Source organism: Planococcus citri, chromosome 4 (assembly GCF_950023065.1).
Source record: "Planococcus citri chromosome 4, ihPlaCitr1.1, whole genome shotgun sequence".
Classification (NCBI taxonomy): Eukaryota; Metazoa; Arthropoda; class Insecta; order Hemiptera; family Pseudococcidae; genus Planococcus; species Planococcus citri.
Window position 1 is genome coordinate 34,064,646 of NC_088680.1, and position 24,804 is coordinate 34,089,449.

Consider the following 24,804-nt stretch of genomic DNA (forward strand, 5'->3'; position numbering starts at 1 on the left):
GTCTGAAGTTATAGACAATTTATCCAATTTAAAAGGAGAGTTGATAGTAGCATTGAAATTCGTATCAAATATCGAAGGTACTCTTAAAAAGAGACCAACCAAGGAAGCTGGTTCTTTGCACGTTTTAATTAAAGAAGCCAAAGGCCTCAGTGTGGCAAAATCCAGCGGTGCTTCGGATCCTTTTTGTAAAAGGTAATATTATTTCAAATTTTATTTAAAAATAAAAGTTTTCAAATTTTTATCTTAATTCTTTTTTATTTTACAGCTATTTGTTACCAAGCAAAGGTCGTAGCTGTAAGCAAAAGACGCCAGTTTTAAAACGAACTTGTCATCCAATTTGGAACCATACTTTTGTGTATAATAATGTTACCCTGGATGAATTATCGCAGCGTTGTTTGGAGTTGACTATATGGGATCACGATAGACTTGCTAGTAATGAATTCCTGGGTGGTGTTAGACTTTCATTAGGAACTGGTAGGTGGTCAATGTTATAATAATTGCACGGTCAAATACCAAAAATTCAACTTTTGTTTTTATTTTAAAGGTTTATACAACGACAAATCAGTCGATTGGATGGATTCGAATAATAGAGAAATAGCACTATGGCAAAGAATGATAGACCATTCTAATTTTTGGGTAGAAAGTTCTCTAGTATTGAGACCATCGTTGGATGTTCGTAACAAGACGTGAACTTTAATTAAATTTTTTTTAGCTACAGCTACAACAATTTATATGTGATATGTTTATTTTTAATCGCTTAATATTTTGTATGTCGTAATTTTTTATATTTTATTTGTACCAAATAAATGAATTTGTATATTATGTACGTTATATGCAACAAAAAAAAAAAATCAGTTTTATTATAAAATGTGTGTTACTACACTATGTATAAAACATCCCGCCAGTTACCCCATAATGTGTGTCGATTGAAACGAGAAAACGCGGCCGCAAAAAAAGTAGACGTGTGTACCTAAAATATTGTCGTCGTTGTAACGTTCAAATATTGCGAATCTGTGCAGTTGAAAAACATTTGAGAATACGGCTTTTGAAGACAGAAAGGCGTCACCATCCCTTTCAACCGTACCCTCCCTTAAAGACACCGCCCTTTGGCGCCTTAACGCGGCTGCAGTAACTTCACACGTTAAGAGTGCGGCATATTTAACATTTATAAATTCGTTAGATCTGAAATCGAAAGTGTTATGTGCGTGTTTTTTTATTTACGTTGTGTTATTTTAAATGGTAAGGCGCTAATTATTCTTTTACCAATTCGTTACGTATAAAATTTGTTAAATTGAGTGATGTTAAAAGAATTTCAAAAAGTTAGTTTATTGTTTCAAAGGTCAGGTCACGTTATTACGAGCAGTACGAGCACAATTGCTTAGAATGTTCGCTCGTTAAAGCTTTAATCAGACATCAAATGCCAGCGAAATGGCATTTTTGTCATTTTATATCGATAGCAATATTCTAAAAGAGTTAGATTATTTTTGAAAATTATCGCGTATTTTTTGGAGTAATTTGTAATCCGCAGATAACTAAATGGCTGGAATTTGATGTTATTCGACCAATGAGTGCAAAATAATTTATAGAAACTCGCTTATATACTTATACATTATTTGGAATTTGTTATAAATTTCAATTTCCGCATGCATTGATTTATTGTAATGTTCATTATTTGAAATTGAAACGCACATACCTAATAAGTAATAAACTTCTAAGTTGGTATTCGAACGAATGAACGTGACACATTATCGATTTCTGTTCAAGCTTCGAAATTGCCTTTCTAACCTAGAACTTTCATAATTCTGTACATAAACTTACGCATTGCTTCTAAGTAAATTTCTCTTGTAATGAAAAATTAAATACGTGTAGGAATGGTTGACTGACAATTTTCGTAAGGAAAACGTAAACCACAACGCGCACCAATTCGTTGGCTAAAATCGTTGCATTATTAAAGTGATGCTTGTTATTTCCCTACCGTAGTACGAGTTTGTAGGTATAAATTATGATTGTTGGCAAATTAAAAAATGAACCTATGAGGCGACGAATGTGTCTTCAGTTAGTCAAAATGACAAATTACATTAAATTTTGATTTTTTTTTTTTAAATATAAATGTTTTCTAGGTGTAAAAGTAAATAATCATCGGTATACTTTTGACAAGATATCCCAAAAACAAATAAGTGTTTACCTACATATTGTATGTAGGTTGTCTCATAAAATATTGCATTTTATAAGGATCAAGTAGAATAGGTATATGCCATCTACTCAATTTCGTGAAATGAAAAAAAATTACTAATTCGCTGCTCTACTTGTGTATTTAACTGAAACTATGTTTAGATAAAAGAAAAACAAACAAAGAATAGTGTTGTTTCTTGAAGTAGTAAAATTTTTTCTTTCTAAAAATTTAAAATTAACTTCAAGGTTGACAGTTACTTCATTAATTTTTTAGATAACTATGCTGAATTTCTTTCCGTTCCCGAAACAAAGTAATGTTTAACGAATTCTCATTATTTTGAAACAATAGTTGTGTTTTTTTTCTCTTTTTGAGAAAAGCAGAATGTAGTTTTAATGAATAAAGTTCAGCAAGCTCCCATAAGTCATATGAGTACCAAACCAATGTGAAAAAGCTTGGAGCTGCCGAACCGCCGGTATTTTCATGCAGGTAGCTTTCTATAGTTTTGACGGCGAGAATTTTTACCCAGTTTCTAGTTCAAAATTATCGTTATGTTAGAATTTTTGCCAATTGTTCGTGTTTTATGTGCCATAATTATTATCAAAACTTGAAACTTTGGATCCATCCATCCATTCAATACAAACTACGCCGTAGTGTTTGCGATAGGAAAGTGACGGTATTGGGCTTCTCCCTCTTTATGGTATGAAAGGGCAGCTTCGTTCATTTCATTGTGAAGCGAAGTTACGAATCTTTGTGAAATTCCAGATTGAACGAATCGAATCGAATACGTAATTTGGAGCACATGATACGGATTATTTTTGTTGTTAGGTGTTATCTTGTCGATGCGGCGTCTGGTTAATGGCGGTTCGCGAAGTGTTTTAGAATATTATTATTATTGATAATTATTCAGTTTATTGAATCGAAGGTGTACTAGATTATCATTTTTCTTAACTCTCGTCTCTCGAATTGTGTACAAATTATGCGATCACCGTTGATAACTTACTCGAGTGCGAGGTGATGACTGTGATGAGTGATGTGTTCGGTATTCGTGTCTGTGTCTGAAGCGTCTGGCTCTGGCGCGTAGGCCTTTTTCATGAATGTTTTTAATATTCGTGAATAGATACGTGTAAATGCAAAAATTATCCGTGTGTGTGATGTTTCGGTCAGAATTTTGTACCAGTATGGTGTAGTTTGACCTCATTCGGATGACAGAATTTAGGTAAAATTAATAGTCGAGTCATTTACTCTATAGTTTTTCATTAAATTAATGAAGTGTTTCCGCCCCTTTGAAAACAAAACAAAACAAAGTTGGCTGCAAAATAGACAATTAAAATGCTCGCTGTATTCCTTTTTACTTGTATTGCTAGCTACATCTTCTACAACTTCGACAGGCCTGTGCAGAGGAGGGGATTCTTTCGAGTCTGAGTATTTTTTGAGGTCCTTCCAAGGGCCCTCTAACGCTAAAATAATCTGTTTTCATCTAAAGGAAGTACACTGAAAAGTTACCTCAACTACGTTCAAAGATACAGGGTGCCCAGAAATATCGTGAGCCCCTAAAAAAGTTTTCTGCTAAATATTTCGGTTGGTCACAGTGAATGATACTAATGATAGCACATGATTGGTTGTTGGACTGGAGAGATAACATTCCACCAATCATATGCATCTATTTCACGTAGCCAACCTATATTTTTAATGAAAAACTTTCTTTGGAGTTCACGAGGATATTTCTGGGCACCCTGTACAATCTGCTGGGAGCTTTGTTTACTCTTAAGATTTTTTTCCAGGGTCCGGATTTCTCTGCACAGCCCTGAACTTCGATATGAACTCTTCGAAAAAAAATACCTAGTGCTGAAAAAAGTTGATTATTATCTTACATTTTTGTGTTTTGTGCAGGGCTGCAGGCGGCCGTGACTATTTATGATTATTCGGATGCTTAAAGAGCGGTGATTGGGACGTGATACATTATGGCAGACCAAGTGCAGGAGCCGATTCAAAATCACAAGGCTCCAGCGGACCATTTACTCAAAAATGTTGACTTAGGACCTCCTCAACAACCGCAAAAAAAGGTAAGCTTCTTTCTGTACGATTTACACTTCACAACGAAATACAAAATAGACGCTTGTAAATACGTGTCAACGTATCCAAGCCGGTATATGTATGTGGGTTTAACAGGCTGCACGTTTACGAATGTGTCTAATACGTGCATGTTGTTGCCTTTCAAGCGGAGTGGATGTTATCTGAATGGTCACGGTTATGTAATTTTTGCTTTCATAGACATTTTCTGTCATTGGAGTACCATTACCATATTTGAATTCATTACAATGGGTATAGCAAAATTCAGCTCTACGGACAGTTTTTTTCTTATAATGCAACGGTTCGGTTCTCGGTCAGATGTATGACAACATTTTGCAATTAATTGAATGTACGAGTTTAACTTCGCGGTAATTGTTTTTTAAAATGAACAAATTCGTGCCATACGAATTACCTACGATAGTTTTAATTCTTTACCTATTGTCAATTTACTGTCCTTTTACGAAGAATTTTTGCTTAGTCTTTCGAGCAGAATAGGAGTTTTTTTAAATAGGTACATTACATACCTTACTCGACTATACTTGACTATACGTACCAAAAATAAACCAAGTTGTTAATTTGAAAAAATCTGCTCGAATACTAAGATCCTAGAGGCAAGAGAAGGGGACATCCTAAGGAACATTTTAAAGCAAACTTGCCAAAAAAAAAGTTGGCCCTACTAACAAAGTGGCAGCCCTTTTGATTTACAGGTCAGCAAAAATCGCAGATTTTGAGTTAGATCGAAAGAGCATGCGAAAATTCATAACCAACCAAAACTTCGAGTGCTGAAGTGCGTTTTTAGATTTTTGGGGAATTCTTGAAAATAAAATTTAAGCCAAAAATGAGGGGAAAAAATCAAAATTTTACCAAATTGACCTAAAAAGCTGAAATTGGAGATAAAACTCTTATTTTCGACCTGCCAAATCGATTGGAAATGGTTTCAAACCGTTTGGAGCAGTTCTGGAGACTCCAGCAGATTTTTGAAACTTGAAATTTCCACAAAATTTCATCAAAATGTAGGTGGAAAGCCAAAATTCATTCTGTAAACTAATTTCAATACGCTATGAAGTAGATTGGAGGTATATTTCTAGTCGTTTTGGAGCCTCCAGGGACTTTTTGGAAATTACTGTAGCCTCCAGCAGATTTTTCAATGCTCGAAAATTCCACAAAATTTTACCAAATAAATCTGGAAATCCAAAATTCATTCTGCACTCCAATTCCAACACGCTATCAAGTCGACTTCAGGCAAATTTCAAGTCGTTTTGGAGCCTCCAGCGACTTTAAGGTACTGGAGCTTCCAGCAGATTTTTGAAAAATCCTGGCTATCCAAGTGGCCACTTTCGGATAAAGTTGAAAAATGTATACGTAGATTTCTAGTCGTTTCAGAGCCTTCAGCGACTTTTGGAAATTACTGGAGCCTCCAGCAGATTTTTCAATGCTCGAAAATTCCATAAAATTTTACCAAACAAAGCTGGAAATCCAAAATTTATTCTGCACTCCAATTCCAACACGCTATCAAGTCGACTTCAGGCAAATTTCAAGTCGTTTTGGAGTCTCCAGCGACTTTTTGGAAATGACTGGAGCTTCCAGCAGATTTTTGAAAAATCCTGGCTACCCAACTGGGTGGTCACTTTCGGATAAAGTAGAAAAATGTATACGTAGATTTCTAGTCGTTTCGGAGCCTTCAGCGTCTTTTGGAAATTACTGGAGCCTCCAGCAGATTTTTCAATGCTCGAAAATTCCGTAAACTTTTACCAAACAAATCTGGAAATCCAAAATTCATTCTGCATTCCAATTCCAACAAGCTATCAAGTCGACTTCAGGTAAATTTCAAGTCGTTTTGGAGTCTCCAGCGACTTTAAATTACTGGAGCTTCCAGTAGATTTTTGAAAAATCCTGGCTACCCAAGTGGGTGGTCACTTTCGGATAAAGTAGAAAAATGTATACGTAGATTTCTAGTCGTTTCGGAGCCTTCAGCGTCTTTTGGAAATTACTGGAGCCTCCAGCAGATTTTTCAAAGCTTGAAAATTCCACTAAATTTTACCAAACAAATCTGGAAATCCAAAATTCATTCTGCATTCCAATTCCAACACGCTATCAAGTCGACTTCAGGTAAATTTCAAGTCGTTTTGGAGTCTCCAGCGACTTTAAATTACTGGAGCTTCCAGCAGATTTTTAAAAAATCCTGGTTACCGAAGTGGGTGGTCACTTTCGGATAAAGTAGAAAAATGTATACGTAGATTTCTAGTCGTTTCGGAGCCTTCAGCGTCTTTTGGAAATTACTGGAGCCTCCAGCAGATTTTTCAATGCTCGAAAATTCCGTAAACTTTTACCAAACAAAGCTGGAAATCTAAAATTCATTCTGCACTCCAATTCCAACACGCTATTAAGTCGACTTCAGGCAAATTTCAAGTCGTTTTGGAGCCTCCAGCGGATTTTTGGAAATTACTGGAGCCTTCAGTAAATTTTTGAAAAATTCTGGCTACCTCACTGGGTGGTCACTTTCGCATAAAGTAGAAAAATGTGCCCAAAACCCGGTCAATAATTAGTCACTGAAACCATTTGATCTATTATAATCATAATTTTCGTAATGTAAATACCTATCATCTAAAAATACATAGAATGAAAAACCAATTTTCTTCAATTTACCATGCATTGATTACTATATTTTTTAAAGACGAGTAATTCCAATTTGAATATTTCATCTCTTTTTAACAATGGTCGATGCCATGTCTTCGAGTACCATTTTGAAAAATCGTGGTGAAGACCAAGCAATCAACGTTTATGAGATTACAATCAGTCATTTCAAATGACTAAGGGTCATTTCTCAGTGAACCAGTCAGCTTTATATATTCTCTGTAATGTGTGCATGTACTTATGTCTTCCGTTTTATGCGATTTTATGACATTCAATGGTTCAGAATAAGGCAAAGGGTACAGGGGCACCAGTAAAAACGTTTCCAAGCGTGTGTAACTGATAAGAGAACATTACAAATAGAGTCATATGGAACAGTAGCCGGTTGAAAAACATCGAGTAGGTAATAGGTTGATGCATTTATTTTTGCCTGTTTTGTCCATTTATAAGTTTTACCTATCAAAGCATTTCCTGCTTTCGCGATAAATTTGGTGTTCGGTGTGTCAGTAGCTCAATGGGTTTGCAGAGTATATGGAGGCAAAGGGCGCAATATAAGTACATATACCTACATTGTCAAGTATCATTATGGTTTCGATACGGTGTGTATGGATGTGTGGAATCTACGTTTATTCCTCTTCTCTCCCTCGAGTACTTTAAAACTGGAAACAAAGGATTTAAAATATGTCAGTATGTATACATATTATAATAAGGTAGGTAACTGTTGAAAATCAGGGAGAAAAAAGTACTCCAGCAGAAAAGAACATGATAGGGCTGCGAACCGCTCAACAAAGTAGCAAAGTATGTTGCTCACACCGTATTTTTCGAATATTGTCGTGTTTTATGGGCACTATAACATCGCGCGAATGTTCGGAAAAAATTCTGCTTCTGTATTACGTTCACGTAGTAAACGACGATGGAATGGAGTAATAGCGTTTTGTTGTTTTAAGGAAATATAAGTATGAAAAATGTAGACGTTTTGTGCCATTCCATTGCCATACCGTAAGTTCGGTCACTGGCTGCGTCTCTACCTGTACCTGTGCGACGCCTACAATCAGACACAAAGTACAGATTAATTCTACGTAATAATTGAAGAATGTGCAAAGTAAGTGCTCGTCGACTCGAGTGGCACATACTATTGGTACCATGGTGATGGCATCAACAAGTTGAAACAACCGACAGACAGCTCATTTTGGGTAGTTTTATGTGGGAAGAAACGACTTTTTGTTTTTTTTCTTCTCACGAATCGCGCCAGTTATTGTTCTATTTTGACGAGCATCGCGATCGTACGTATACGATGAAGACGCGAACCTGAAGACTCTGAAAATGCGAGAGCTTCGAGCTCGAGACTCTGTGAGCTGAGCTGTGCGCGAGCTGATCTGTATGTTCCACTCGAATTGCTCGTCGAGTGATGCTTTGATGCTCCAGTGCTCGTCGCTCGACCACTTTACCGAGCCGGTACCGCAGGCAACGGCAAGAGCTTAGATAACGGGAATCAAGGAGTGGGTAAAATTACGATTACGAATAAAACTGATTCTCGTGAATCTGTTGTCATTTACTTTTATTATCATTTCGTTCGCTGAACTTGCAGGTAACACCAGCGAGTTGTGTGTTGTGTGTACACGTTCGCAATTTGATAAATTTTCGTCGTGTCGTTCGCTGCTTCATGTCTTCTGTGTCTTTTTCTGGTTCCTTTTATCGATTTTAATTGTTCGCTTAATTGTGATTTATGACCACGTTGGCGGCACGCGGCGTTCTTTTTCGATCAATTAATTCGGATTAATTCTTCTAAATGGTACGTAGGTGTTTGAACTTGTTATATTTTAGGTATGATTTTTTAAAGATTTTTCTATCCGCGATATTACGTTTGTTTCGTCCTCGGTGGCGCCTCTACTTTTGTTAGAATTGTCATGTGCTTGAAAATTAGCTGTATATCTATGCTAATCAACAAATTCCTGCGAGTGTGACGTTCTACGAGTACGTCGTGTTCGTGTTTCGCGTTTTTTTTTCTTGTTAAATGCGAAAAATGCTGTATCAGATTCAAAGAATTTATATCATTAATCACGAGCTGGCCTGATGTACATGGAAATTGTTTCCAATTGTTGATATTTGTAGGATTTTTCTCTATGGATTTGTGACCGTGATAATACCAGGTGTGGTAGGAAAAAATTTGGGTGTTGGGAGTAGATATTTTTTTCATTTTGTTTTGCTCCTTCTTGAATACCTATACATCGGTGTTTACTACGTTGTAAGATTTAATATAATACGGGACTGTTATGTACAAAGAGGATCATAAAATTGGAAAGAATAGAATAATATCTATTGTATAACGTCAAGTTGAACTTACCTATTCGGGTTTTTAGCAGATATACCCACCATGTCGCCTTGAAAATCTACTTTGGAAGTTTGGTTTCGCTTTTATTGCCAAATTTTTATGAGAGAACGGTAAGAAGTGTGCCGATGCCCTGAAGGCCCTATGCCTATACAGTGTCTTCGCAGAGGCAATATTAATTACTTCTCTACCTTACATTTTTAGTCGCTTCCATGCAGCTTATTCGTGATGAAAAATGTTATATTTCACAAAACAACCCCCTCAATCAATTCGCGTATTTCTTAAAAAAAAGAAAAAGAGGTGAAGATATTGAAATTGATTTAAAAGTAGGCAGGGTAGGTCTAGGTACCTACTATTTACTAGTGAGAAATGATGTTTAAATATCTATGTAAAATGCAGTTTCGTGACTCGTAGCTTGATTGTTTTTAAACTGCTGATCGATTGCAAGACAGTTTTGCACATTTACGAAAAGAAAAACCATTTTACTCACAAATTTTGTAAATATCCCAGTCTTTCAGTTGCGGCGCGGTGTACAGAAACTAGGCAATGTGACTTACCTTTAATATTATAATGTGCTATTTTTTGCAATTCGATTGAAATTTAAACCTCACTTTCTCACATTTTATTTAATAACCCCAGTCACAAGGTTATTTCCAAAGTAAATTTTGTTCATTTTTGAATGTGTTAGCGCCCAATTTTCCCCTAAATTTTATGCTGAATAGAAATAATGTTAATTGGATGCTAATTCAAATTACTATAAATTTGATCAGTGGCGTAGCCAAGGGGGGGCGAAGGGGGCCATGCCCCCCCCCCCTTGAGAGCGAAAATTTGAAAGAAAACATGCAAAAATGGACGTTTTTTCGTTGTTTGGACCCATTTTTTCCGAAAATTTTCGCTCTCGCTTCGCTCGAGCAGTAATTTTGCCTTCATTTTCATGAAATCACCACACATTACAATAGATTTCCAGAAAATTACCCCTCACTTCGATTTTTCATGCCTAAAAATCTGGTTTTGCCCCTTCCTTGAGAAAATCCTGGCTACGCCACTGAATTTGATCACTTTGCAATGGGAAACATTATTCGATTCCATAAAATTTTTTATTTTGTAATGCAGGCTAATTGGATAATAATTATTCAACTTATATTTTAACCCTTTGGAGGTTCTCTAGGTTCCCATGTTGGGGAAACAAATTCAAGTTGTCTCAACAGGTCCTACTAATCCTACTAGTCCTATAAGAACACTGAAGTCCCACTTTTAGCCTATGAGTCCTTTTAGTCCTACTAAAATCTTACTGTTCAACAATTTTATCTAAAAGTCCTACTTTTTTTTCAAAAAGACTTTTTCAAATTTTTAATTTTGTCCTTTTTTCCGGAATTTTGAACAACTTTTGTAGAAAAGGGCTCATTTGTCGACTTTTTTAGATTTTAAATTATGTACACGTTTTTGAGAGCTTTTGCCCTCACATTGTTCAAATTCAAGAAATGTTCAAAGTTTGAATCAGAAAAATAAACTCCTCTCTTCTCCATAAAGAAACTTTTTGTTTCTACTTTTATTCAAAACATGATTGAATTTTTGAAAGCTTTTGGACTTGCTTCACTTGGGATTGTTTGCTTTTCTTTTTCAAGTTTGATTTTTTTTTTTTTTTTAATAATCATCATTCGAATTTTAAAATTTTGAAACAAAAATAATATAAACTTCTCCATATCACACTAGAAAACATCGTTTTTATACCCTCAAAATATTCATTTTTGAGAGCTTTTGCCCTCGCTTCGCTCGGGTCCGTTTGTGCTTTTCTTTTTTCAAATTTTTAATTTTCCAAAAAAAATCATTATGTACTTTTTCGAATTTCAAATTTTTGAAACAAAATAATAAACTTTTTATAAGTAGGTAACTTATCACCATCGCTTTTTATACCCTCAAAATATTAATTTTTGAGCGCTTTTGCCGTCGCTTCGTTCGTATACGTTTGCTTAATTTTCTTTTTTAATTTTGAATTTTTCAACAAAAAAAAAAAAAATACTTATTCGAATTCTATCGTTTTTATGCCTCCTGAGTAGGTACTAATTTTCGAGAGCTTTTGCCCTCGCTTTTCTCGAGTCGGTTTGCTTTTTTTTAAATTTTTAATTTCCAATAAAAATCATTACTTATTCGAATTTATAATTTTTGAAACAAAATGATAAACTTTTTGTAAGTTACTCATCACTCAAAAAACATCGCTTTTTATACCTCTCGAAATACTGATTTTCGAGAGCTTTTGTCTTCGCTTTGCTCGAGTCCGTTTGCTTTTCTTCTTTTTTAATTTTGAATTTTTCAAAAAAAAAAAATAGATACCTATTTGAATTTTATCGTTTTTATGCCTCCTGAGTAGTGAGTAGGTACTAATTTTCAAAAGCTTCTGCTCTCGCTTTGCTCGAGTCGGTTTGCTTTTTTTTTTTAATTTTGGATTTTTCAAAAAAATATTACTAGGTATTCGAATTTTAACATTTTGAAGCAAATAATAATATGAAATATTTACAATCGAAATCGAAGAATTCGACTCAAATTTGATTTTAAGAGAACATGATGTGATAATTCGTCAATTTTTGAAATTGATAAGGAGGAAATAAACTGAAAAATTGAAGTGAAACGTTATATTTTTGGCATCTAGATACTTGTTTAAATAAAGTCATAAGGTGTTTGAATACATCAGAAAAGCAAACATTTTTTACAAAAATTTGGCTAAAAACTTGAATGCAAATTTTGACACCCCCCCACCGCCTTAAAAAATTCCATAAGTGCTCGAAAAATGATCTGCTGAAAGTCTTGCTTGAATTCCTACATACTTAAGTCCTACTTTTTCATTTTGAAATTTTGTTAAGACACCCTGAAATTGCTTTAAAGGATGTAATAGAATACTCTGCCCAATTAACTAAATCACAAAAAAATTGAGATTTCTACTCGAGAAAAATCATTTTGGTGTAATACGAGAGATAGTCGGAAAGTAAGTTTCACATGGCTGGAAAAGTATGAACGCGTGGACATTTTTTGACCAAAATTGGAGGAAATATAGTTTTAACATTCAACCAGATCTGACAAAATTTATTCTGCATTTGGGTGCATTGTTCGTATTTTACAGTGTGATTAGTAGAGTGCTGATAAAAAACATCCGTCCAAAAATTATATTTTAGAAAAAATTAATTTTCCAAGCTAAAAAAAGAAAAAAATCATTGGAAAATTGATTGAGAACCACTCAAGACATAACATAGTAACATTATTTTGGTTCAATCAAAATCCAAATGAAGTAGATTGTTCAGTGATAATCTGATAATCTGCTGAATGTCGGCATTGTCGAAAGTCACTCAGCACCAGAAATTTTGCAACCATCACATGAACAATTTACAGCGCCAAATAACGTCCCAACTTGAAAAAACATCAGTATGATACCTTTTGAGTAATTCTTGATGAATTTTACTCATAATTATTACAACTGAAAAAACATTTTTTTTGCTAAATACTACATTTGGACGGATGTTTTTTATCAGCACTCTACTAATCACGCTGTAAAATACGAACAATGCACCCAAATGCAGAATAAATTTTTTCAGATCTGGTTGAATGTTTGAACTATATTTCCTCCAATTTTGGTCAAAAAATGTTCACGCGTTCATACTTTTCCAGCCATGTGAAACTTACTTTCCGACTATCCCTCGTAGCTCAAATCTTTCATTTCCAACGAAACAAATTAATAGAAAATTTAAAAAAAAACGAGTAAAAAACATTGTCCAAAAGCACTTTTTGAAAATGTTTTGAAACAAAAACAAAAATCTATGACACTAAGACAGGATTTTTATCAAGTCTTAAAATCTTGTCGGAAATCGAACCCAAATATGACACAAATTTCGGCAAAATTGCGAGCTTCGTAGTGGGGATAACTAATGAGTAATGAAACAATTTTTGCTTTGAAGCACGATATACAGCATGAAATTTTCATTCATTTTGGGAAATAATGAGTACCTTTTTTCACCACTTAACCAGATGTTAGAAATTCTTTCATGTGTCGATTGTGTTGAAATTTGAAAAATAATCAATTTTAATGAAACGAAACACCTACCTTGAGAAGGATTTCTAGCTTTTCGAATTCCATAATGACTGATTCAAAATATTCGTCAGTCGCATGACGTAGGTTTCTTTAAACTTATTCTACATAATCAGCAATTTTGGAGTATTGCATACCTACCACATAAACTGACCAAAAAATCTCTTTATCAACGGGTTAAAATCTTGAGTTTAATTCCATTTGGTAAACTTGACGTGTATGCATTTGGTTGTTGTCAAAAGAGAAAACGTAAATCGAGTCGGTGTTTTAACGAAGTGCGAATATTTTTACGATTCGTGTATGATCGTGTACGTGTAGGATGCATTTTCTTCTTTTTTATACGAACTGAGATCGTGAAAGCGGATGCGATTGAGGTGCGTTTCATTTTTAGACGCAGGGCGTTGACTTTTACACATTCGTGTGTATTTTTTGTGCCAAAAATATTGGACTTTCGAGGGCATCATCGTGTTTCTACACGATGCAATTTTTTTGCAGAATTTTTACGCCAACAAATGAAGAAATACTCGTACTTGTGTCTTGTATTGCGATTCGGAAATGGAAGAGGAAGACGAGCGATGTGTGAGGGCAAGTTGTAAGACGTATATCTTATCATGTAGATACGTGTATGATTTCGTTGGAAAAATATGCCCTGCTTATTTGCATCTGAATGGTTTCATAGCAGAATGGTGGATTTCGTTGTGATGGATTCTTTTGTGTACGTATATGTAGAATAGGAGACTCCAGCTTTTCTATGTTTAGGAATGGAATAGGTTAAGAAGTCACGGTTACGTAAGAATATGGTAATTTGAGCGTCGCATTGGGGGTCGTCGAGGTTTCGTCTTTATTTGGGCATACAATTCTAAGTGTATATGTATATGCATGCGGTCGAGGTTATGCATTTTTCGAAAGTTTGTTGATCTCGAGATTAGCAGGATCAGTAAAGGGTGATTTGGCACTTTGTCTTTGGTAATTTTTTCAAATGTTTGGAAAGCAAGAATAGGAACTGGATTCGAATTCAGAATCTGAAATCTGGAAAAATCAGATTTTTGCAGCTCTCAAGAACTGAGACTGATACTCGAACACTGATAGTCAAGTCCTAGAACCAAAATTTGATTTTGGAACCCATATCTTTCAAAGCTCCAAAACTTGGATCTCAAATGTGTGATCTGGACTGATCTTTCAAAATCGTTTTCTGAAAGGCCATAATCCTAAACCTTGCCAAAATACACACCTGGAAGCTCGATTCAGACAATCCCAGAGTGTGAGATCCTCCATTCACTATCCCTGCTGAAAATATAACTGTGGATCGCAGATACACGTAGCACAAATCTATGTGCTTATTCAACGCGTGATTTTAGCTGGCCGGAAACTCATCCAAAGGTACAGGTACTTGGGCGTGAAAATCAATTAGCCGAGACCAAATTAGCGATAAATTTCGGTATTAAATGCATCGACGCGACGATGCGAATACGTCGTATCTCCGGTGGCGGCCGCATGCCCAGCACCCAGCCGCCCATTACACGTATGCTGCGTTATGTTTGGACCGAAATGTTTATTTTTAACTCGACCAAGACTCGGAAGAATCGCGGAACGGTACACGACGAATATGCCCGATATACGATTTTTTTATCATCTCCGTAAACCGTGTCTGGCGACTACGACTGGCGAAACGATCATCTCATCTCTGATCTCAGTTCAGTACAGTGGCAGTGGCTGAGAGAATACCCATTACCTCTACGGGCTCCGGCGCAACCGGTACGCGGCTAATCGTGGGTTTGGTTTTGGTTCTCGCGCACGATTTTCTCATTTATTGTCCGACCGATGCGATGTGATGCGATGGAGCCGGCTTTTGGAAATTTAATAGTATAAGAGATTTTTTCGTCGTGTTTCTGGTGCCGGCGTTGTTATTTTCGTGTGTGTATGTAGTATCTATGGTCGAGATTCGATGTGTGTATTTTTTTAATGGTGAATTACGCTAAAGATGAATAAAAAAGCACCTTCTTTGATCAGTCTTGCTGTAAGTATATAAGTACAAATATTTACCCGTACTCTGGTTTGTGTTTTTTTTTCTGTTTGGTCATCGTGCATTATTCTTTGTACGTAGTACGTACCTCTACCTATATCTGTGATGTAATGAGGTACACATTGTAGGCGTTCGGAGTTCGGACTACGGAATGCATCAACTCCTTAGATGGTAACTTGTCCTAACCTGGGTTCGTGTACAATGTGGCCATACACATTTTACCAACTTGATTATACTGTGTGGTTAATTCAATCTCAATGTTGTACTCGGATGTCAGATGCAGCGAATTTTCAAGTAGGATCGCCTCCTCACCCGCGTATGCAGAATAAATTATAAAAATTATATTTTTTTGACTCCTCGTGTTTCCGCGGAAATCGGACGAATCAGGGGTCGATTTCGGTAGCTTGATTTGGCCGAGTGAAAATGAGTACTACAGATTTCTGCCTATCATTTTTCGGTGTCTGTGGTGGTGATGGGAAGTGTGAAAGTTTGACCGAGAGTTTTTTTTGCGTTGGACTCGTACGAATTTGGTGCAAAAAAGTGTTTGAGTCATTTTGGGAATCACTGACCCCCTCCTTTCGGGTAATCCGCCGGGGTCAAATTCATGTTTGAAAATCTTTGATTTTTGGAAAACTATGATGTATCCATTTCGCCAAATTGAAAAAACTTTACCTACACTTATTTTGATGAAAATGAGCCCAAAAAATCAATGATTTTCAATTTCTATGAAATTACAATCTATGATGTATTTCGAGTTGATATCCAGGGTATCCACTCTTCTGGAAAACCTGGAAAAGTCAGAGAATTTGGTCGGTCTAAAAAAATCAGAGGATTTCTTAATTTTCACGCAAAATCCCTGGAATTCTGAAAAAACGATCAATTACAAATTTTGGAAAGGACCTGTAATGAAAGGAAAATATTATTTTTTACTTCTCGAAACACAAATTTTGAAAAGCTTTTGCCTGAGCGATGATTCTTTTTTTTTCGAAGACAAGATGAAAATTTCTAAATAATAAATATCAAGTTTTAAAGCCAAAGCCAAAAAATGAACTTCTTACATAAAAATTTACTTATACTAGAGCTTTCGCCCCCGCTTCGCCCGAGCTTGTTCTCTTTTCTTTTTCTAAAGTAACTTCCTTCAAAAAAACATCATTCTGATTCTAAAATTTAAAAGACTAAAAAATAAACTCCTCGCATTAAAAAACCCTCGTCTTTTAGGCATCTTGAAATGAAAATTTTCAAAAGCTCTGCCCTTGCTTCCCTTGGGCCACTCGTTTTAAAATCAACAAATTTCACATTTGATACCTCCAAAAATACAAAAAAGAAGAGAAAAATTTTCATAAATCACATGAATATGGTATCAATTGGCAAAATTGATGTTTTTCTACATACTTCATCAGTCCACAAATTTTCATTCGAAACCACCTCCTCTCAAAAACCTAAAAATAGCTTCTATTTTAGAAATGTGGCCCAACATGATATTTGTCCGGGCCCGCATCAGCTCTGGGTCATTCCACGTCAGTTTTACCAAGAGTGGTAGGGGGGTTCGGCGTTTTTTTTGAAAATTTTCCTGTGTAAAGACCTTCCGAAGGGATGACCAATGGCGCAAATCGCAACCCTCTAGCCAATTTTTAAAGGCAGCCAGGGGGTGTCAAAGTTTTCAGTGACCCTAAAATATCATCCATTTCAGCAGTGGATTACTCAAGAACTGCGATACCTACCAAAATGGAACTTTTCTCATAGTTATGGGGTTTGAAAGAGTTTTTGGTGATATCATAAAAATCAGTGTTGCCACTTTTTTTCGTACAAAAAATTAGCTCAAAAAGTTTCAAAACGTAGTTTTCATATCGTTTCAACTCTCAAAAATTCTGAAAAAAATATATTATGGACAACTTTTCAAGGTGAACAACATATTAAAAAATTGGTATGGTAACAAGTTGCAAAGTAGATTTTAAAAAATTTTAAGTTTGCGAAAAAATGCTATTTTTTTATTTAAAACTTGAAAAAAAGTTTTGATAGGTGAAGTTGACCCATTTGAGCCCTATTTTTACGTATCTGTCGAAAAAGTTGAATAAAACCCTTTCACTCGATGAAATGACTTCCTCACAAAAAAATCAAAATTCGAAAAAATTCAAAAAATGAACAAATTTTTATTTTTTTGTTATGAGTGTAATTTTTATCAACTTCTTCATGAAATACGCCAGAAAGAGGTCAAAATAAGACAACTGAATTTTAAACTTTTTTTGATGATTAAAATTGAAAATTGAATTTTTTTGAATTTTGATTTTTTTGTGAGAAAGTCATTTCATTGAGTGAAAGGGGTTTTTCAACTTTTTCGACAGATACGTAAAAATAAGGGTCAAAGGGGTCAACTTCACCTATTAAAACTTTTTTTCAAGTTTTAAATCAAAAAATAGCATTTTCTTTTCGTATGCGCCCTCACATATTAAAAAAGTTGATAATCAAAGTTCACTTGTGTTTTATATCCGAAAAAGTATCCAATTCAAAGAGAAACTTATAAAAAGAAATTACCCCACCCCTCCCTCCCTCCCTCCCGAAAAAATTCTTCTTTTAATTAAAGTATGGGGTAAGTATAGAAAATTGGAAAAAATGGTCTAGAAAACCTGGAAAAGTCAGGGAATATGACTTGCCAAAAATAGTGGACCCTGGATATCGGTCTAGACATGAGTTTGGACTATGTGGATCATCAGAAAGGATGGGAGCAGTGATTCCCAAAAATGCGCAATTCAATTTTTGAATAATCATTATAAAATGTGAAAAAACTGACAGTATGTAATGCGTGGAAATTTTTTTCGGCCAAAATGGTCAATTGGGGGGGGCCTAAAAAAATCAGGATTTTGCATTTTTTGACATCTTTCACCTGTATAAAAAATTCTAAAAAAATTTTTGTATAGAAGATAATGTTTGAAAAAATTTCAAAAAATGTCCTTAAATAACGTTGGGAGTACATACCTATTCAGCATCTCTGCCAGTTTGAAAAAAATCCTGTGGGAAAGTGTCAAAGATGAAAATTTTCAACTGTATTTGCAATTTTACCCCTTTGTGAGGGGTTAGGTGGGAGATAGTGATCTAAAAAATCCATTATGGTGGTTTCAGGCTATAAGACACAATTTCCACTGATTAGTTTCAAAATCTGAGTACAACACCATTTCACACATTTTACACAATTATGCTCTTTGCGGGGAATTACTAAAAAAAAACCAACAACCTTGAGCTTGAATATCGGTCATATTGATGATTTTAAAATGACTCATCAGTCAACACAATGGACTAAGCATGTAAAAAAAATTCTCTAACAAATTCTTCATTTAGCTTAATTATTCGAACAATGTTTTCGCAACAGACATGTTCATCTGTGTCCACAAAAAATGGAAACAATAATCTCATCTCGTATACGAATGTAGTAACTCGGTTGAACAAACGGTACAAGACTATATCCGCGTATCATCTCCATCGACTCGCAATAACATCGATATAAATCATCGTTCGTCGGTGTAGGTAATTCGACTCGAAGAAAGGATATGGAACTCGATTCGAAGGTCTCGTTTCACGTTGAGGTTGACCTCCTGCACTTGAAATTCAAATCAGCATCATCGTCGATGGAACTGCCATCGAAGATTAAATCTCTCCTTTCTTCGTCTACTATGAAAATTTCGTGCCATTTGAATAATTTAGCTGACGCTGATTTACTCGTATCAAACGATCTGATTGGTGCGATCTATGTTGTTTTTTTTCCACGTGTTTCGTTCAATTAAACAATTTATTCCACCTACGTTTTTTGAAGAAAAAAAAAAGGTATCAAATTGTAGCTGACAAGCTGTGTGTGTTCTATGTTGACGAGAAAGTACACATAGGTACACACTTATATTTGACCTAGAAGTGTTATACAATATAGTACGGTCGCCTGATCCCACACAATGTAAATGTACCGGCGTAACATCGATTGAACTAGTCGTACTTTTTCCGACCTTTCTCAAAGCTTTACAACTTCTTAATTAAATTTCACACGGAAAACACTTCGATGCGCCAAAATCGTATCGCGCATGTACCGGTATTTCGCAGGTATTCGTATTTCGTACCTATTTCTTTAGCCCTGGCCTGTACTGGCTTTTACGGCTAGATTTTGTTCGATTACCGGCAACGACGCGTACACAGAGATTCGGATTTTCTTCACCAGAAATACTCCTAGTTTATCGATGATACGGTTCGATGACGAAGAAGAAGCGTCTGTCGGAAGTCGCTGGAGCGCCAACAAACTAGAACTTATCATACGAACTGATTGAGCGTATCGCTGGTGGTATGATTGTGAAGGTGCTATACTCATCGCGGAAAGTAAACAAAGGTTTATACATAAAGGTAGTCGAAGCTTTGTGTCTCTCAAACGATCTGTTTGCGACTGTGAAAAGCAGCTTCGTTTTTAAACGAGACTTGTAAAGATGAACGGAGATGAGCTGCCCCCACCGCCGCCCCGTCGTCCTTTATGAGCCACAGCATCTCTTTTCTTTATAAGTTTTCTCAAATAGGTTCATGTGTAGGTATCCTTTGAACTTCGTAGTAATCTTTCATGAACGAAGTACAATGTTGGCAGTGCCCTTTGAAAAAGTTATGAATTTGACGTTTAAAAATGGGGGGGGGGGTGTTTCTTTTTTTCTCCTTCTCGTGTACGAGAATTGATAGGTGACATGCTGTGAGAGGTGCGGAAGAAATGGAAAACTCTGCTTTTCAAGATTTCTCAAATTGGTAATTTGTTTAAAAAACGTTGGCTCTTAAAAATACCATATCTTCAGAGTTGTTATTTTTGTACCGAAATCAAAAACTCGTTCATTCATTTTTAAATGATTCGTTGTGTTCATTAAACGATGAGTCATTTGTGAGAGGTCTGTCATTGAAGATAGCATTCTTAATTCCCGAATGCATTTGAAAACTATGCGGATTTTTCGCGACTGATTTGCCTTGCAGTAACACTAGAATCGTTCGGAAACGATTGTGTGCGAAAAATTGAAAAGAATAAAAATTCTAAAATTAAAACTTTTGAAAGAAAGAAAAAAATTGATAAAGTTCTAATCGCATCGCGTGTACGCTATTTTTTTTTTTTTTTTAAGAAAAGGTCATCAGTGACCTTGAATTTAAACGAATAATTATCTCTTTGAAATTGTATTTACTCAACACTCGTTGCTACGATCGTAAATCTTTGTTCTTCTTAATTTGATTATAGAAGATGGAAAATTTATGTAGCCTACCTAATGTATTCTCTTCATGAGTTCTCTCTACCCTTCCTCAGGGAATTGATCGATTCGTTATGAAATCTAATCGCGTCGAAAGCTAAAACCAAGCTATAGAGGAATCTCCATTTAATTTTGTGTAATTTGGGATTTGACTGTACTACGTATACATACTTACATATTCTACCTACTTACATAGTTAGCGTCACGTCGTCTCTCTCTACCCCCCTCTTCATCGCATTCACATTTTTTCTAAATCAATTCATTACGAATTGAACGATCTACATACAGAGTCTGCAACTAGTAGAATTCGATTTCGTTCGAATTCGATATAAATACACAATACCTATATCTGCGGATTGTTGTGTATTTGTTAACAATTTCAAGGTCATTTTATGATACACTTTTGACGACGACGACGACGACGACGGCGGTGTACATAGATAGACATAGAGGACTCGAGTGTGCGTGTGTCGTCGTTCGAATGTTTTTCTCGCGTGTATAATCGTTTATGGTGCACGTACAATGTATACTTTACATTACATTCGCCGCCGGCCGGCTCAGCTCAGCATTAAAAACGCGAAGGGGAGAATTTATTGAATGTATTTAGAGAACCCTTATTGAAAATGGCTGGTAATATTTGGCGGCGTCGTATGGAGGTTACGTCACTGCTCTTAATAACCTGCTTATATTCTGACGAGGGTTTATATGTACCTATTTTCGAATAGCAAAACAAAAGTTTCGAAATGACATTATTATGATGCAGTTGATGCACCTTCGTTTAGTGAATTTCGGGAAATTTCTGTAACAAAATTTGTAACAAAATAGCACAATTTCAAAATTGAAAGAGCTGAGGTGAGACTCAAAAGCTATGATTTATGCTGTTTTGATAAAATCGGTATTTTTATTGTCTTATTATGTATTTCTGCTTATTCTACTTAATGAAGGGGAGGGGGCTCCTAGTAAAAGTCCCTACCCCTAGCCCACAAATCAGTTCCCCATTATTCGGTCAGATCCGAAATTCAAAATTATTTGAATCATGAGTAACTGAAAGTCAGTTTTTGCTAGAATTTTGAGTAGATCTAGATCGAAATCCTTTGATTCAGATATAAATTTTTTTAGATTTGAAAATTTTGAAATCGTAAAAAAAATCGTATATGTAATTGTGTATTTCTAGTCGTTCAAATATTTATGAGAAATGAAAGGTCTGCTCGAGACAGCAATGTTGTTTTGTAGCATTTCAATCAATAATTCGCTAATTTGAATAAATGACAGAATTTCAGTAGGTATCTATCTACCTACTATCGTGTGTCCATTTTCACTCTTATCGAATGAGTTATTTTTTTTCGCTCGTAGCGTGAATTTGTATTCCAATTAAAGATGAACGAGTGAAGTTTACGTATATTTGCTGCCACAACGATGAGTATTTGAGCGATAATGAAGCTTCAAATTGGTCAACCACGGTGGTTTTTTTTTCCTCGTGCACTAACGAGAATGTAATGCAAATTTTTGTTTACAAAAACTTGATGAAACCGGAGATGGGTACGCACGAGAGCACGAGAGCATTAGTAATTCTTAAGAAAAAAAAGTGACCGTAGGAATGTACCTATTCAATTCGAGACACCCTCATATACTTTCGCTTACCTTCTCTGTATGCGTACGTTTGTATGAAGAACCTTTGGGACGAATGAATGGAAATCTAAGGACCCCCATTTTAACGACCTCTATGTAAGGATATACGATACAAGCGATGAGTACACACTACACATTTATGAATTATAAAAAACTCGGATCCAGTCTCATCTCCCTTATGTGTTTATAGCATATGCGAGATACGAGTATACAGGACGTCCGTAATAGTAAATTTTTTTGCTGTTTCGAGCACTCACTATGTCTATGCGACCCCTCCCCCCCTTTGCTACGACCTTGATTGCCCGCAGCTCTTGTTGCCTTTGATGCCTTTTAAGGACAAGGCGTAGGTATGCACATAGTATTGATGTTTTACCTGTCGTACTGCATGAGTGAGTGTCGCGTTACATTGGTATTTTCGTCCGAGTTTTGAGTCAAGTTTTCAGGTCATAGCCTCAACTTTTCAAATATGAATGAGAAATTCGATAAGTCCCTTTTTAGTAGGTAGCCTGAAAGTTGTCAATTTTCATTGCAGATTTTTGAAAAATGGATTGTTTAGTATGATTTTTTCAAATTCTATTGGAGTAATGGATGCTATCTTTTGAGGCAAGAGGCAACTGTAACGACTACAACTTACTATCAATCTTGACTCGGGATAAGGAATCGCTGTTTGATTGAAATTTGTCTTTAAAATTTTGAGTGACCATGAAAATAATTGAAGAGCTCTATTCCAAAATGGGTTAAGTCATTTAAAAAAAAGCACGTTTTACGGAGATTTCTACTTCAAAAGTGAGTTAAGTCATCGATTTTTCAAAGAGATTTTTTCTACAAGCAATTGTTCAATGTCCAAAGAAAGGAAAGGTGCACCAACCTTTCGGAACAGAACAAATTTTAGCAACAAAAATTTTAAACGCATTTTTTGGTGAAAAAAATGACTTGACCCACTTTGTAATAGAGCTCTTCAATTTTTGTGTAAATTTTCCTTGAAGAAAGCACCCATCGTGTATTTTTTTTCAGGGTGGATTGAAAAAAAAAACTTATCCTGAGTTTTTACGAAAATTGATGGTAGGATAAATTCACTTTGAGTGGGAGACTATCCGGAAAATTTCTGAGCTCCCCCAACTGTTCAGAGGCTGAGTTAGGGGTCCTCAAAGTGGAATTATTTTGGAAAAAAATCGAGTTTTTACCACTTCTGGGTATATGTAGTGTAATCTATGCAAATTCTCAGTCACCCCCCCTCGAAAGTTGCGATTTGAATTTTTGAACCTTCCTGACCCAGTGAATTCAAAATTCAAGACCACTTTTAGCCCTCTATCAAGAGTTTGAAGATTGATGAACCGCGAAAATTGCAATTTCGTATTAACTGTACTTAAAGCACTTTTCAACCATTAAAAATTCCATTTATGAAAAACCAACGGTTGATTCGTGTCCAGCTGATCAAAATATCCAGCTTTCTAAATTTTTCGTGATCATCTCGATCATATTTTCAAAATTTGTATTTTTTTTTTACCTATTAATCGTTTTAGTGGATGTATAAAAATTCAAGCCAAAAAATGTGTTTGGAGAGTTTGATCGAGATCATCGTGAAAAATGTACTAATCGGAGCATTTTAACCTTCTTGGCACTCAATTCAACCCCACTAATTTTCATCAAAATCCAAAAAAAATTTTTTCAACCCACCCTTTATTCTTTGGAGATTTTCTAGGTTTCCATTTTGGGGAAACAAATGGCTTTGAAGAGTGTATTAGAGTACCCTGCCCATTTGGCCAAATCACCAAAAAGTTGAACTTTCAAAGAAAAATCATTTTGAAAAATGACAGTTTGAAAAATCTCAAATCCTTCATTTGCAAACAAATACAAATGAATATAAATTGGAGTTTTTTTTTCAAAAATAATTCAACAACACGAGTAAAAAATATGTATCAGTCAAATGTGTAAAATCTTACTTTTTGGGTCAAACAACCAATTTTCCTTTGAAATTATGTACCTCTACCTACATATGATCCATACCATGCACAAATCATAGTAAAAACTTGGATGACATTGTACTTATTAAATTGAACTTAATTTTGATCAAATTTAAGTAGTTGGATGAATTTTTTGATCATTAAAAATCTTCACTTTGTTTTTTCTCCGCAAACATGCTTTTAAAGTTGCATTTAGAATGATGTTCTCACTTTCGTTGAAACATCTCGCTCCAAATTTACATGAAAGGAATTTCGTGCTAATGCTACCTATTATTTAATCATGCGTGACGTCATGTGCGAATTTCCTTCGTAAATCGCTCGTTAATTGTCGAATTAACCGGACAATCAGTCCACTGCATTGTTGACCTTATTTTCGAAGTGATTAATGATCAAAAAAGTAAATTGCACGATTGAGTATATCCGCCTTGAAAATTTTACTAAACTGAATTAATCAAATGAGTACAATTGAATTGGCGAACATATTCGTCATTGCAAATAAAACGTCTTTCGTATTAAACGAAATAATTTTCAATTTTTGGGACGTCGAAAAAATTCGAAGAATGATTCCATTTTTTTTTGAGTGAGAGAGAAAAACCTTCTACCTTTAAAGCTCGCATATTTTTTCTTAAATGCTAAAAAAAATCGATTCTATAAATTGGTACTT

At 35.3% G+C, this 24,804-nt stretch overlaps 2 protein-coding genes across 11 annotated transcripts in view; both read left to right on the plus strand.

Moving 5' to 3' along the window:
- The window catches only part of LOC135843753 (probable serine/threonine-protein kinase DDB_G0282963), a 30,003-nt gene extending 29,181 nt beyond the window's left edge, over window positions 1-822 (plus strand). Inside the window, exons 6-8 of the mRNA XM_065361754.1 lie at window positions 2-192; window positions 266-474; window positions 545-822. Of these exons, the coding sequence (XP_065217826.1) occupies window positions 2-192; window positions 266-474; window positions 545-690 (546 nt within the window). The 3' untranslated portion in view covers window positions 691-822. The remainder of the gene's footprint in view (window position 1; window positions 193-265; window positions 475-544) is intronic.
- A 242-nt stretch (window positions 823-1,064) lies between these two features.
- Window positions 1,065-24,804, plus strand: part of LOC135843751 (ankyrin-3-like) — a 72,975-nt gene continuing 49,235 nt past the window's right edge. For 3 of the 10 annotated variants that reach the window (XM_065361740.1, XM_065361743.1, XM_065361746.1), the window contains exons 1-2: window positions 2,989-3,389; window positions 4,064-4,236. In XM_065361740.1, the coding sequence (XP_065217812.1) occupies window positions 4,135-4,236 (102 nt within the window). In that variant the 5' untranslated portion in view covers window positions 2,989-3,389; window positions 4,064-4,134. Of the gene's footprint in view, window positions 1,240-2,987; window positions 3,390-4,063; window positions 4,237-8,442; window positions 8,667-14,937; window positions 15,296-24,804 lie in introns of those variants that run through there. The other 7 variants (XM_065361752.1, XM_065361751.1, XM_065361742.1 and 4 more) reach the window with 6 other exon arrangements.